This window comes from Labrus bergylta, chromosome 1, assembly GCF_963930695.1.
Source record: "Labrus bergylta chromosome 1, fLabBer1.1, whole genome shotgun sequence".
Lineage (NCBI taxonomy): Eukaryota > Metazoa > Chordata > Actinopteri > Labriformes > Labridae > Labrus > Labrus bergylta.
Window position 1 is genome coordinate 31343040 of NC_089195.1, and position 15329 is coordinate 31358368.

Below are 15329 nucleotides of genomic sequence, written 5' to 3' on the forward strand. Positions count from 1 at the left end.
TTAGCCCTTCATCCTCTCATCTGTCTTCCCGTGCAGAGCGGCTCCAATGAGAAGCGCGAGGTCCGTCACTTCCAGTTCACGGCCTGGCCCGACCACGGGGTGCCTGAACACCCCACCCCCTTCCTGGCCTTCCTGCGCAGGGTCAAGGCCTGCAACCCTCCGGATGCAGGACCGATGGTTGTCCACTGCAGGTGTGTACATGTGTGCGTGTTTTATGACTGCCTTGAGCTCCTATAATTCCCTTTTTCCAAAATGATTCCTGAAATCACCTTGAAAGATAATCCAGTGGTTGCTGACCCAAGAGAAAACTCACTCAGTGTGTGATTTTGTGTGTTTGCATGAAACACTTATGTGTTATTTTGGGGTTTTACTTGGCAGCGTGATTTTTCTAAAGCCTGGGAGTCTGTGAAAATCAACACCGGACCAAGAGCACTTGTATAAAATCATTCATGGGTCCTGACCTGAAATGAGTTTGACCTGCTATTATGCTAACCCCAAAACCACCTTCTCTGGCCCGGACACCCACATTCCTCCAGCGTCTCTTAAGATTTAACAGCAGCAGCAGCAGCAGCCACCATGCTGACCCCTGTTAGTTTCCAGTGTTGACTATTTACCGTTTACGTTGGTGGTAGATCTGGGTTCATAAGTTTATATTCAGATGAGCTGCTCTCTGTGCAGCAGGAGGCTCATGCCTTGGTTTGGAGGAAGATTCTTGGAAACTTGTCATTACAGTCTTGGCACAGAGTCGAGCTCCGGAGCTGGGAAGAGGTTGTTTTTATGCTCCTAGCAGGGAGATGAAGATGGAAGGTAGCGGAGGGAAAGTGGAGCCGAAGCTCTCGGGAGGAAGAATTAGCGAGATATAGATGTGGAAGGAAGAGCGGGGAAAGGGGAAGAAAAAAGGGGGGGATTGAGAGATGATTGAGAGGGAGAGTTAGCCAGGGAGCGGGAGTTAGAGGAGGAAGCCACGCGCAGAATGAGAGAGAAGGTGAGGTCAAATCCAGGACGCGGTGCATGGAAATGATGAATTAAAGAAAAGGTGGAGAGAAAATGGGAGTCCAAAAAAAGAAATGTACAAATGTGAGAGTGGGAAAAAGTAGCTGAGCTGGTGTTGGAGAGCGTTGGACGGGTACTTAGAGGGAAGATAAAGAGGCGAGGAGACGAGGGAAGGAGGAGGGGTGAAGAGGTTGGCAGCAGAGGAGCTCTTCCCTAATCTTCCGTAGCAGTCAGATGGAGTATCTAACAGGATTATCAGTCAAATTTAATTATCCCGGCAAGACTCCATCATAATGTGCCTTAACATATCAACCAGCCCCTGAATCAAACAATGGGCCCGACTCTGGCTCCACATGGACACCCCACACACTTACACACTGATATTAATTCAACCATTAAAAAAAAAAAAAAAGAAGGTTTTTTATTCGCTTGCAGAAACTTTGCTCGGTCAGTGTGTTTCACCTTTTTCTTTAGCAGCGCAGCAGAAATGTGAAGTGTTTGGGTGGGCAGCTAAAATGTATTATATTTCTGGATTGTGTGTCGATAGGCGAGGATATCTTCCTCGTGCCAGTCAGTCAGACGCTGATGCTGACTCATTGCTGATGCCAATTTTTTTTTACGTCCTTTGTTGTGAAATATTGCTGGCTGGCATCTTTGTGATACTTCAGTTGATTTAGGCACAGTATGTAAGCGCGTCTGCGATAATTGACAGCAGGGCCCGGTTTGTGGCAAGGTACGAGGACCCACTCAGCACACAGTCAGGAAAAATTATTAGCACAACGATTCAGACCCCAGGTTATCTCAGAAAATCCACATCACCATCTGTTCCCCCCTCCTCTCCCCCCCCCCCCCCCTTCCTGTTCCAGTGCTGGAGTGGGTCGCACCGGCTGCTTCATTGTCATCGACGGCATGGCGGAGCGGATCAAGCACGAAAAGACCGTCGACATCTACGGCCACGTCACGCTGATGCGCTCCCAGAGGAACTACATGGTCCAGACGGAGGACCAGTACATCTTCATCCACGACGCGCTGCTGGAGGCCGTGACCTGCGGGAACACAGAGGTCCCCGCCAGGAACCTGTACTCCTACATCCAGAGGCTGACGCAGATCGAACCGGGGGAGAACGTCACCGGCATGGAGCTGGAGTTCAAGGTGAGGAACGCTGTGTCCCTGGAGATTGTGAAATTCCCTGAAACTAACTAATTATTTCACAAGAATACAGAAGTGAGTCATTCTACATCTGGTATTTAATCATGATGTGACACTTTACTGGTCTCATTTGGAAAATCTTTATTGTCCCCGAGGGGCAATTTGGTTTGCAACAGAGGTCCATACAGTCAATACAGCCATAAAAAAACAGCACAATGACATAAATACATACGTATAAAACATAACTACCATGGATATCACGATGATGGACGTGAGTGAGTATAGGACGAAAGACCAGTCCATAATAAAAGTGTAGAGGCAACAATGCCACATCTCTGTAAGCAAAATATTCCCTTTTTTGCCACACACACACACACAAGGCCCACCGAGTGTATATTAAGATGGACAGAGCAACAGATCCTCAAAGTGAAGCCAAATTATGTCGAGCTCCCCCTGCTGGTAGGTTAGCAGAGGGATTATGAAACAATGAAGTTAAAACACACGTTTTCCCATATTCTCCTGGAGTCATTATAGTAATTATCATGCTGATTGATGTTCAAGTGATCCCTTTTCTGAGTGGTTTTGTTTTTATTTAGTATTTGATGGGGGGGGAGAGCAGATTTTACGTCATAATTGACAGCTAAGTTGACAAATGTGGTGACAAACAAAAAGTTGACAAACTTCTAGTGCTCCTAACCACACCAGAAACGTAGAGGAGGAAAGGCGAGAGAAAAGTAACAATACAGTCATTAAACTTTTCATAACTGTGAGTTTCTTCTCCACCTTGACACAATAATGTTCTGCTGTGGACTTTACCAACCTCAGGGATCTCTGAGATTTTATCCGCAAATTAAATGTGAATGTTGGTAAGCAGAAGGGGCACGGCATTAATTCTGCAGTTGCACCAGCCGGATCCCTTCTGTGCATGTCTCTGTTCCAAAAGACGTCACCAGTGCAATATGCTGTGATGGTATTTTGGCTTCACTTTCAACAGACGGGGACAGAGACACGCTGTCCATTTTAATATACAGCCAAGGACAAAGCTAGACAGAAGGGTCAGCTACACACTCGCATCCTTGAACCTGTTTCAGGAGTTTTTCTGTCTACTCAGACTTCAGCCAGATGAATCTGTGTTTTAAGATGGTCGAGGATATCGTATAACATATGGTCACTGTTAACAATACCAAACATCAACGACTTCTGGAGATGAGGGAGGCTTTGAGTTGAGACTGCACCTTTTTTTTAATGTATATTATTTTTATTGACTCATTTCGATGACAACATGTAAACTAAAGGAACATTAAAAACCCCTAACCAAACCTAAGAGTAAACAAACCTACACTTGCACACTCACTCATAATCAAACATGCAAATTGTCCGTAATGGAGTATGCAAAAATAAACCAGAAAAAAGGTGAGGGGTGGAGGGCAAAGCTATCATTATAAAGATGCAGATTCTGGAATTTCTGGAGTCTTTGTTGTCATCATGTGGTTGCAACCAACAGATGCTAAAGAACACCCGACCAAAATGTAATCTCACCCAAAGCTAATGCGTTACAAACTGAGCTTTGAAGTTGCTGGTATGAAGATTTATTTGCTATTTGACAAGGCATGGCAAGCTCTCCCTCTCCAGACTACCTGTCTTCATGCTAAGCTAAGTTGCTACTGGATTTAAGTTCATACTATTTTGTCTAAAGGTGTGTCCCCATGACTCGTTTAAGATCGATTGGCACAAGTGCAGCTCAAGAACAAAAAAAGAAGCATAGCATTTACATCCTGTTAGAGTTCTAAAACATAAGATTGCATGCATTAGAAGCATGTGCTATGATGAATGGAGAGGAAAGTAATTCAATTCAATTAGATTAGGTAAATGCTTTTTAATTATATGTCCAATAGAATAATCGTTAATGGCTTTGTAAAGTCCAAACTGTGAATAATCAAAGATGATAACCTATTTCTATGTAAGTAGCTGCAGACGATGGTCAGTGGAAGGTGTTTTAATTCTCTCTGACGGCTTCAGAACAACACTCACACGCTCACACTGTACTGTGTGTCTGGACCTTGAATCCCTGCCCTTGATAGTCACTGAGCATCTTTCCCAGGGCTCTTAGCGACCTCCCCTCTGACGGTTACATATACTCAGTATGAATGGTAGGATTTGAAGGGGATTATGGGATTGCACCTTTTGAATCCAAGGTAAGAGAGTTCCACAGAGGGTATTAGAGAGCGTCATCGTTTTTTTGGAAGTATGATGGACCAAATAATGGAGGCAGGAGAGTTAAAAGGTTTGAATTGAAATCTTTGGGAAAGATTATTGTGGGTGTTTTCAAACATTTAGGGAGCTGATTAGAATTCAAAGAGAAATCCCCCGAACGTTCACAAGAATGAAAAATGAGCATTAACGGGACTTTTTGAGAGCTGTTATTTTTCATTTTACCTTCGATATGTAATTGTGTTTACCTTGATGTTTACCTCTTGCCAGACGAGTTCTCAGCAGACTTGTCTGGTCTGGTTGGGTTAAAGGGGAGAGAGTCAGTTTGAGCCGTACAGGTATATATTGGAAGCAGGTGGCTTACGTTTTTCCTGGAATGGTTTATGTCTGCTCCGACGCTCAGAGGGCAAAGTAAACACAAAGCCACTCCAAGCAATCTCCTTCATCCTATGCTCCGGCATTCCTGTCCTAATGGCAGCGCTCTCCTCAGAATCACAATGAACCCGAGCGTGCACTGAACTGTTTGCTCAGCCTTATATTGGTGTAAAACATAATGTCACGGTTATCCTTCTCACCAGCTCTCATCCCACTCCAACACTCCAGGGACAGAACCGGCTCTTTCCACGAGGGATGTTAATCATTTCAAAATCGATTAAACACATATTTTCAATTCAGACTAATCGACTAGTCTAAAGTTTAGAATACACTCAGTCAAATGAATTTACCATGGCCAAACGCGGGACGAGAGTGTGGTTAACGCCCACGTGCCTGTGCTGGTTACGCTTTGCTGTGGTCGTGTGATGATATGCCAGTTGAACCTGACACAGCCTGCATCCAACTTTATCTCCAGATAAAGATGAGATGCCATCTGTCCATTGTGCTTGTTTACATCCAGGCAGAAGAGCACAGAGACAATTCCAAGTCGCTACAGCCAGTCTATTGATACAGCCCCGGCTAGTGGCTGTAGGCTGCATTACAGCTTAGACACAACATTCATTTTGCATTCTGTGCCTACTCATAAAAATATGAATAAATCATTTAACAAAATAGTAATCCTGATGCCAATTAGTGATGGTTAGCTAATGGTGCAATACCCCACAATCATTTCAGGCCTGAATTTATACAAACTGACTTGTTATTTAGTGTCAGAGTAATGAGGGTGATGACTTTAATTCGTTAGGCATCTCTTACTTCAACCTTCATAAAAAAACACCAAAAGGATGGCATTTCTTATGAAGCAGCATCCCTCAATAAAAAATAAAAGAATGTGTGTGAGAAAAGAAATAAAATGAAGCTGTTGTGGCAGCTTTTGGTAATCCAACCCCCCTATAAAGACCGACTGTCTTTGTTTCCTTTCACGGAGAGTTTACTGGTAGACTTTTAAGAGGTTTCCAGCCGTGCATGATTGGACCCAAACTCAACATATTGTTAAAAAAATAATGATAATGGCACGTATCACGGCAACAAAAGGGTTTTGTGTGGTCCAGACTTATTGATAAGATTGGGACAAATTCAAACCAAATGACATGAAGAATTGCTTTTGTTGGCATGGGAAAAAAGGGCTGGAAATACCCGAATGAACTGATGAACTTGTGGTCAGTGTGGGATTTTCCAGCTTGGTCTTGTCTGTAGGAAAACAAGGTACTGCTGTTTCTCCGGTAGCCGCCGATGGTTCCTGAGACCCCATTGTTTCCCCCAAAAGAGTCTGCGGTCTCCCTCCGCCTCTTCTCTGTTGTTCCATCTTTTCGTTTTAAGTCATCCACTGGTCGAGTGTCAGACAGAGTGTGCTCATGTCTGCCTGTCTGCACGTATCCATATACATGTTTGTGTTCCAGCTTTCTTTTTTTTTCTCTGACTAGCGCAGGATCAACCGTGGTTCACATGTGTGCATTGAGACAGTGTGGGGCCTTGTGGTTTTTTCTTCCCCCAGACTCTTGATTTTCTTCTTCCTCCTCTCCTTAGTCTCATTATCCTTCTCCTCTCCTGTTCCCTCCCGCTGCCCCCCCCCCCCCCTTAAATCAGCCTTCCTTTGTTTATTGAATTGAAGATATCTGACTAAATGTCCTCGGGCCTGCAGAGTTAAGACACTTCTCTAATTGAAGTTGTCCGGTTTGCCAGAGGAAAAAAAAGACTTGTGCTAAATACATTCAAATGAGGGCCTTGGAGTTGTCTCTTTACCTTTAATTAATCATGTTTTCTTTCCTTTCTTTTCCATATTTGTCTTATTTTCTCCCGTACTATTTGTCACGCCTGCTGCTCAAACATTCTGATTTCTTTTTTATGTTTCAGCGTCTGGCTAGTGCCAAGGCCCACACGTCGCGGTTTGTGAGCGCCAACCTGCCATGCAACAAGTTCAAGAACCGGCTCGTGAACATCATGCCCTACGAGACCACGCGTGTGTGTCTGCAGCCAATCAGAGGGGTGGAGGGATCGGATTATATCAATGCCAGCTTCATTGATGGATACAGGTCAGAAAAAACAATTTGTAGTGTTGGCAATCAGGTAGTATGTGTAAAGTTTTTTAACTACAAAGTCCTGACATTCTTTACAAACGGCATAAAGTTCTTGTATTTGTGTCTTTAGGCAGCAGAAGGCCTACATAGCTACCCAAGGTCCGCTGGCTGAGACCACAGAGGACTACTGGAGGATGCTGTGGGAACACAACTCCACCATAGTTGTCATGCTAACCAAGCTGAGAGAAATGGGACGGGTACGTATAGAAATACAAATACACAGTGATATCATCCATCACCAGTCTGTAGTTCATATTTCATTTACACTACTGACGCTGCTGAATGTAATATTGTAAATCAGCCCGTTTGTGTTTCTCTAGCAGCAGCACTTTGTCAATTTCAGAACAACTCACATTTTTCATATTAGTGAAATATGGTGTGCAGTCATTTTTAGAGTTTCATATGGGCTGTTGGGACATCTCTCATCTGTTCTTTTTTAATTCGGTGTGACCTCTGTGTGTGCATAAGGCCTGCTGTGTTATGCCCTTATATGGTCGTTTTTCCTTTGCTATTTAGTAAAACCTTGCAGGAGCTACGAGGACATGGCGTTCATCAATTTCAGAACACAGATGCAAAGAGCAGGGTCACTCATCTGTCTAGGCCTTTTCAATCATTCATTATTTGTACAGCGTGAACTCATAACAAGTGTTATCTTGAGACGCTTTATGGGATAATACAGTATGCCCGAAGGATTTCTCCTTTGTGTTCCTCGCATTCATGTTGTCCACACTACTTTGCCGCTGAGGTGGAGGCCGGAGCAGGCCGTGCATGAATGAAGACGGCGTTGGTGGTGGGACGACACAGTCCGATGGTGGAGGCTGGGCGTCAGGGATCTTGGGATCTTCAGTGAATGAGGCCGAAATAAATAAATAGATAACTGCCTAAAGTGTATCATGACAAGGAGCCTTTGACTTTGTCCCTCATTCTTCTCTTGACTTTATAAAAGTAAAAGCTAATTGTGAAGTGTTCTCACCGGGAGATGACCCTGAAAACTGTCATAAACAGTGTCCTGTCTCGAGCACACTCTTTGATGTAGGGGAACAAAAAAAAAATCTGAATAAATTGTGACGCTATTTTTGGTGAATATCCGTAAAAAGTAATGAGTCTCAGCCATGCAAAACAGTATATGACACATTGAGAAGCCTGTGACAGATCGGGAAAGCTGGAGATAGTGGTTTGAGTTATATCTCATCAGCATCATATCTCATCTGGCACAGTCTGTTTTTCAGTGAATAATTAGTTTTATAAGCCAGTCAGGGGACTTTCATTAAACGTTTGTCAGAAACTGTTTTCCCTACACGATGCACCCCTGACATTTTTTCTGTTGAATCTGAACACAATGCTCTTTCTTGTTTGCTCATGCAGGAGAAGTGTCACCAGTACTGGCCTGCAGAGCGCTCAGCCAGGTACCAGTACTTTGTGGTGGATCCCATGGCTGAGTACAACATGCCCCAGTACATCCTCCGAGAGTTTAAAGTCACCGACGCGAGGGTGAGTCCCCAATTTGTGTGTTTGTGTTTATCGAATACAAATCTTTATTTCTTTTGCACTTTTCTAAAACAAGTTACAAAGTGCTTTACAATTTAAAAAAAGGCAGAATAATACAAACAAATATACATTTACTTATATGTATAAAGTAAATACACAAAAGCAAATTAACAGGTCAATAAAACTCATATATCAATACAAACACAGTAAAGAAGTAGAATAAAGACAACAGGTCAGAAAAGGCAGACAACAAAAGAGAGTTCAAAGAAGTGATTTAAGAGAGGCGATGAGTTTACCTCTTAAATCACTACTGAAATTTCCAGGTTAGAGAAGTTCAACAGCTGTGGGGTCTGTGTCTGTGGGGTCTTGTGTGACTTGTCAAGTTTTAGGAACCACTAGCAGGGCCCTGCCTGAGGATCTCAGGCCACTCGATACAGCTCTCGCTCACCTGGAATTCAATATTAAAATCAAATACAAAACTCACATGTATCCAGTGAAGGGAAGCGAGATCAGGTGTAATGTTGTCAACTCTCTTGGTACGGATTAAGAGCCCGGCAGCAGCCTTTGGATGCAAGCTTACCATTATTGAGTCCCGAAGAAATAAATGCGTTGACAACTTTTGCTAAGTTGGCAGGAGAAAGGGAGAGAGATTATTAATATAGTTGCCACTGGGGCAAGATGGAGTAATAATCAACACTTAAGATTTATAGTCATTGAGCTGTAGAAAGATTGTTGACATCCATTTTTTTTCATTTCTGCCAGACAGGACATGATATGTGAAAGATCAGTGTTGCCAGGTTTAAACGAGGTATAGAGTTGAGTCTCATAGTCGGCGTAACAATGACAGTCCATGCCTTGCCAAAGAGGATTTACCCCAGGGGCAGCATTAAAGAGTGAATTAAAGGGGACCCAAAATAGACCCCTGGGAGACCCCACCAGAAAGAGACGCAGAGGGAGAAGCTACTCCAAGCATTACAGAAAAGACCTGTTGACAGATAGGAAATGAATCAATCCAGAGCACCCCTGTGTATTATTTGAGAGGTGGAAAGATGGTTTTATGTGTCGTCTGTTAAAGTTAAATCTGTTATAATAAATATTTAAAACATAAATTCCTTTTCCTTTAGGACGGCCAATCGCGGACAGTTCGTCAGTTCCAGTTCACTGACTGGCCAGAGCAAGGAGTGCCAAAGTCAGGGGAGGGGTTTATTGATTTCATTGGCCAGGTGCACAAAACTAAAGAACAGTTTGGCCAGGATGGGCCAATCACTGTGCACTGCAGGTAAGAACACTTACATGTTGGGGTCACTTTATATATTGGCGATATTGGGGGTCACATTTTGGTAATAACAAACTACATGGGCAGTGTTGTGCAAAAATTAGCCAGCATAAAGTTCAGTTCGCACAGATAACAATTAACTCTTTCATGTCTATAGTTCACGTTTAAAGATTTTGATTGAAGTTCACTGTCCAAGCAATGAGCTAGTTCACATCCATTAGTTTGTTTGTTTTCTCCGTCAGCACAAAGCCCTTTTCAACAGAGCCTCGTCTGCTTCCATCCCTTCACTCTTTATCATTTGATTGCAATATTTACCCAAATTGAGGTCAATAACTATATGCTGTGAAACTGTTTTGGTTTTATAAATATCATAAGGATCCATTTTACACAGGAATGGATGAAAAGCCAGACTAAAGCCAAGCTGTAAATAAAGTTAATTAGTCAATAAAATATACAAATGACTCATTCTTCACTTTATCAGCTGTTTGCCATACAGGGGTGGTGTCATAATTATAAAGGGTTTAGGGGTTGGGCTTTTAGAAAAGTCTTATATGCTTTATAAACAGGAGCTTTACTACCATAAAGACATACAGAGGTGGAGAAAATGTATGCAAAGGGAGGCCGAGAGGGGGAGGGAGATAGAGACGGGGAGGGAGAGCACACAAGAACAAACATAACCTGATGTTTTCCAACGACTGACATAGAATATCTTCAGCCTGCATGAGTTATGACTACATTATGTTACAGAGACCCCCAAGAAGCAGCCGAAGAGCTTTGCAAGTGACTTGATTCAGTAAATAACTGCCCAGACCAAAAAATAGGATTAAAGCATTATGTAAAAGCAAGAAATCTCACTGACAAAAAACAAACTAACGTATCGGGCACTTTACATTTCATACCTTGAACATATTCCACAGATGTATGAAGCCTTGTCGGGGGCATGCTGAGTGCCCAATATCAGACTTTGGCTCACAATGCAGTTCTTAAAACATCCTCATTTTCATCTATCCACACACAGTGCGGGAGTGGGGAGGACCGGTGTGTTCATCACCCTCAGCATCGTGCTGGAGAGGATGAGGTACGAGGGAGTGGTGGACATCTTCCAGACTGTCAAGATGCTCCGCACCCAGAGACCTGCCACCGTTCAGACCGAGGTGAGATTGAAAGTCGAAGCTGAAGAACTACAAGGCAGAAAATGTAGTTTAAGTGTTGATTGTTTTCTCCAACACTGATTTGACATTCTTCTGCCCCACCCTCCAGGACCAGTACCAGTTCTGCTACCGGGCCAGTCTGGAGTACCTGGGAAGCTTTGATCACTATGCAACATAAACCCAGTGGCCGTCTCTCGTGCCACATCCCACCTAGTGCACTTCTGTCAGGTCACACGCGTGCGGGTCTGGATGAATGCACTAGGCCGCGATGTGTCTTTGAAGAGCTTCGGCCACCACATGCAGAGTGAAGGGGGACCATCGGCTTACTCCGTACCAAGAAACAGCACCTCTAACTGAGCCATAGAAACCTGCTTGACAAGGGTGTTTCTTCCACCCTCAGCCCAAACACACCCATTGGTCAGTCTGAAGAAGCAACTTCAACCACTGTTCCAATCAGAATACTTGATCGAATATTGATTTTTTTTTTTTTTTTTGTCGTTTCCGTGCTTTTTGTGAGCACCCAGATTGCTTTACATTGTTTGGGTGTGGAACTCTCACCTGTGTCCACCACCAGTGTAGCATCACCAACCTAAACACAGGACCTGGCTACAGTATATAGCTATCACTTTTTTCTATCTAGAGGACTGTCTAGAAAAGGAGTCTGCAAATCCATCTTATGGAAGCCACGTGGACCGACCGAAAGAAACTGGGACTTTTTCAAAGCACCAGAGAATTGCCAACAAGAGACTGCGAACACAGAGCACACAGTATTAAAAAAGACAAAGAACTCACATCCCCAAAAAACAAAAAAAAAAGAGACACCAACAAGTGTTTTTTTTTTTCCTCCGTCTTTCTCTTTTTGTTTTGGAAACAGACTCTCGTTTCCCGTGAATGAAAAAGAAGATATTTCTACCATACAGTAATAAAAAAAAAAAAAGCACCAGTTCAACCTTATGCTTCACGAGTTAAGATAAGGGAAAGAGGTTTCAAATGCATACCACAAAGTAAGACATTGATTTAGTTTTTTAGAAAAATATAGATATGTGACTATCTTGTTTTTTAAAAACTGGGTATTTCCTTGTGGCACGTTTTTTGTTTTTTGTTGTTTTGACAGATTTGCGACTTTGTCCCCCACTGATCATAAGAAGGCAAAGTTGTGTTTTGTTCTTTTTCTTTTCTGTGTAATCCAATGAGCTGTAGCGATTTTTAAACAAACAAAAAAAAAAGTGATACGGTACTGTTTTAAAAGTGTACAATCAAATCTAGTGTGGAAAAAAATGTTCACAATTCTATGAAAAACACCACCAGTGAGTGTCACTCTCCTGTATCCTCCACCCCACAGAACACAGTTTCGCATGCACACAGGACTCTCATTTTACGTCAAGAGAGGGCGGCCATATTTGTAGTCTCAGAAGGAGGGGGCTCGTAGGGATGCGACCGGAAAAAGCCCTGAGAATAATCTTGCCAAGTTGATCAGTGTGCCGGTTTGAAAGACTAAAGAGAGTATGCACAGACAGAAAAAAAGTAACTATTTATGTGTCCAAATAAGCTTCACAAAGATTTCTCAAGCAGGGAGCGAGAAAGGGGGGGTGTAGAAATAGAAAACAGGGTGGGATGGGGTGTAAGGGGGGGAGGGGGGGGTCGGGGAAGGAACAATTTTCTCACTGGAATGCTCACTTATTACTTTTCTCTCTGTCTGATTCAGTGTGCAATAAGTAGATGTATTATATATTTTTGTGTTCAGTCACTAACTGCGGTTAAATGCCATGACGACGACGACGACGATAGTGACGATGGTGCATCATGTTTCCAGACACGAGGATGTTACGCTTCCTCGCTCACCTGTTTTATTTTTTTTTCAACGCGTCCCCAAAAACAGAGGAAACTACCTTTTTTTTTTTTTTTTTTAAATCATGTCACGACTCCGATAGATGATGTCATCCCTTCCAGAGCGTCACGGGGCGAAAAAAAACCAACGAATGACCAGAACTCATCCTTCAAACAGCATCTAATAAGTATTTTAGATTTTTAGATTTCTAGTGCCTTATATTACACGCCTATTTTGATAACGTTACTTTAAAGGGTTTCTTTTTTGTGTGTTTTGTGTGGGAGAGAGAGAACTGAAACGTCCGTGTGGATATGAGTTTGTTGCGTCGCTGTTTTTTTGTGAAAAGTGTCTCGTCGTTGTGTCGCGTCGTTCGGCTGTGGAATCTGTTTTGTATGGACGGCTCTTGTGTAGGCTGGATTATTGTACTCATCATTTTCAAACCCAGCGACAGCATTATCATATCTCTTTGAATCAAAAAAAAGGACAAAAAAAAAAATCTTCTATATGAGACTTAACTACAGAGAAGAGCAGATTAAAGGTTCATATGTTGGCAGCATTCTGTCTTTTTCTTCCCTGGGACGGTTTACACAAGCTCTGTGTGTGTGACCTCCTGTCACTCAGACCTCCGCCTGCCTGCCATGAGATTCTTTTCTTTGGGCTACGAGAGCGACTTTTGGCACCGACTGTGAGCTGGCTCCCGACAAGTCATACTTACTCAGCTATGTAGAGAATCCAGCCGAGCGGGGACGGCCATCTTTGTCAGTTTGGAGAAGAAGTTTAAAAACACACTTTAAACAGGGCTGAGCTGATGTATCCCACCTGAAGCCCCTTCATCTGAAATCAAACTAGTCGTCTGTGTTCCTCATTTCTGATTTCCGCTAAGAAAAGTTCAGGTGCTACATCTCCAACAACAACAGAACCTACAACCTTCTTTTTTTTTTCTATCTCCATAAAAAGCTCGACCATATAAGGGATCATTGACAGTTTTCCACTATCCTACAGTAACCCCTGTTGTTGTTTTGTTTTGTATGCATGGTACCACTTTTGAGATGCCCCTTTGGTCGCACCTGTAACGGGAAGACTTGCACTTTCTCTCTTTGTACTATGCACTAATACTAGTATCCTATTATCGCTGATAGCCCCCCCCCCCCCCCCCCCCCCCACCTAAAGGAGTTTTACTTGAACTCAGTAAAGATGGACCCTGTACTGCTCACATGGTTGTGTATATGTAAATAACACAGAACACAGAGAGTGATTGAAATGCATAAATAAATAAGTATAAGGTTATAACGAGTGAATACAAATCTATGAGATATACAGAGTGATATAATTAAAGGACGCACCTGAAGTCACAGTTTTATGGCACGACCGTATGTGCAATACATCACATTGTGGATTTGTTGTACCACAAGACAAGTTTCACAAAAAAAGGTGTTCTCTATTTTCCCCTCAATGTGTCATGTAGATGGAATCAAACTGGAGTTTTTAAATTGTATAAAAAGGAAAAATTATGACGTGTTACTTGGATCAGTTTACCTCCAATCTGGTCTGTAAATGTAAACTTTATTATTTTTATTTTTTTTGTTTTTTGTTTTTGTTTTCTGCTCCGAGTCAACAAGTGCTTTTTATTTTCTTACATTGGTTCTCGGAGCGCGTGAAAACCGCAAAAACAGGTCTGTATGAATTTCTGTTCTCTGTCGACACAAGTTTCATTTGTTACAAATAAACTCAAGTAAAATAAAAACTGCCACTGCTGTCGTCTTGTATCTCCGTGCTTTACACTAAATAAAGAACACTTAGGAGGGGCGCAAATAGCCAAGGACACTTTTCCACCCAAATTTAAACTGAATGTCTCTGGGAAACTTTTCTCTGCAAAATCAAATGACACTCAAAGGACACCTTAGGGGACAAGTGGCTGTAAAATGTTTTGGCATTTTAAAGTGTCCCTAAGGAAACGTTTGTCAAGCACAAGTTTTACATCCACTGGGCAAACATTTAAAAAACCATAGGGTGCCTTTGGGACACTTTTGTTAAAGGTTTTACACCAACTATGTGCCGTAGTGACACTGTAACACCTGCTTCACCCCTTAGGGAACTTTGTCCACCAACATTTGTCCATGCAATGCACACCTTTTCTCCACCAATAGAATTCAAACCCACAGGACACCTCAGGGACGCCTGGTCAGCTGAAAGATTTATACCAACTGTGCGCCTTAGGGATGCTTTTTTCATCTGCAAAAAACAGATATCCTGCTGCTGGGTGCCAGCGGGACATCGTGTGTCCATCAAAAATTCTGCATCCACTGGGGGGGGTCTAAAGGACACTTTAGTCCTCAACAAAACTTAAATCCAGAGGACAAGTCTGTCCACCAAATATCTGATTGTGACAGGGGTTAAATACTTGCAACTGTCTACTGTCTTTGATTTAATTTTGCCTCTAAACATTGGAAATGGAAAATATATATTAATCAGTTTTATCTCTTGACTGTTCAGGTACACTCATGATTCACCTGCTGCTCAAACATGGTGTTTATTATTACTAATCCATGACTAGTCCAAAGTTAAATGACAAGTTCCTCCCGGTCACCCCCCTCAAGGTTTCTCCATCATTGCCCCCTGAGTTGGCTTTAAAGTCCTTAAGTGGAACCCCATTCAGGACTCGGCCCGGAGACTCCAGGAAGGCTGCGTTGTCTGAAAGGTCGTCCTGTGCATGAACACAA

The 15329-nt window shown here is 42.7% G+C and overlaps 1 protein-coding gene across 13 annotated transcripts in view; it reads left to right on the forward strand.

Annotated features, from left to right (window-relative positions):
• The window catches only part of ptprdb (protein tyrosine phosphatase receptor type Db), a 190703-nt gene extending 176350 nt beyond the window's left edge, over window positions 1-14353 (forward strand). For all 13 annotated transcript variants that reach the window (XM_065959143.1, XM_065959148.1, XM_065959149.1 and 10 more), the window contains 8 exons: window positions 37-191; window positions 1860-2145; window positions 6643-6821; window positions 6937-7063; window positions 8232-8357; window positions 9479-9633; window positions 10649-10784; window positions 10891-14353. In XM_065959143.1, coding sequence (XP_065815215.1) covers window positions 37-191; window positions 1860-2145; window positions 6643-6821; window positions 6937-7063; window positions 8232-8357; window positions 9479-9633; window positions 10649-10784; window positions 10891-10959 — 1233 coding nt within the window. In that variant the 3' untranslated portion in view covers window positions 10960-14353. The remainder of the gene's footprint in view (window positions 1-36; window positions 192-1859; window positions 2146-6642; window positions 6822-6936; window positions 7064-8231; window positions 8358-9478; window positions 9634-10648; window positions 10785-10890) is intronic.
• Window positions 14354-15329: the final 976 nt, after the last annotated feature.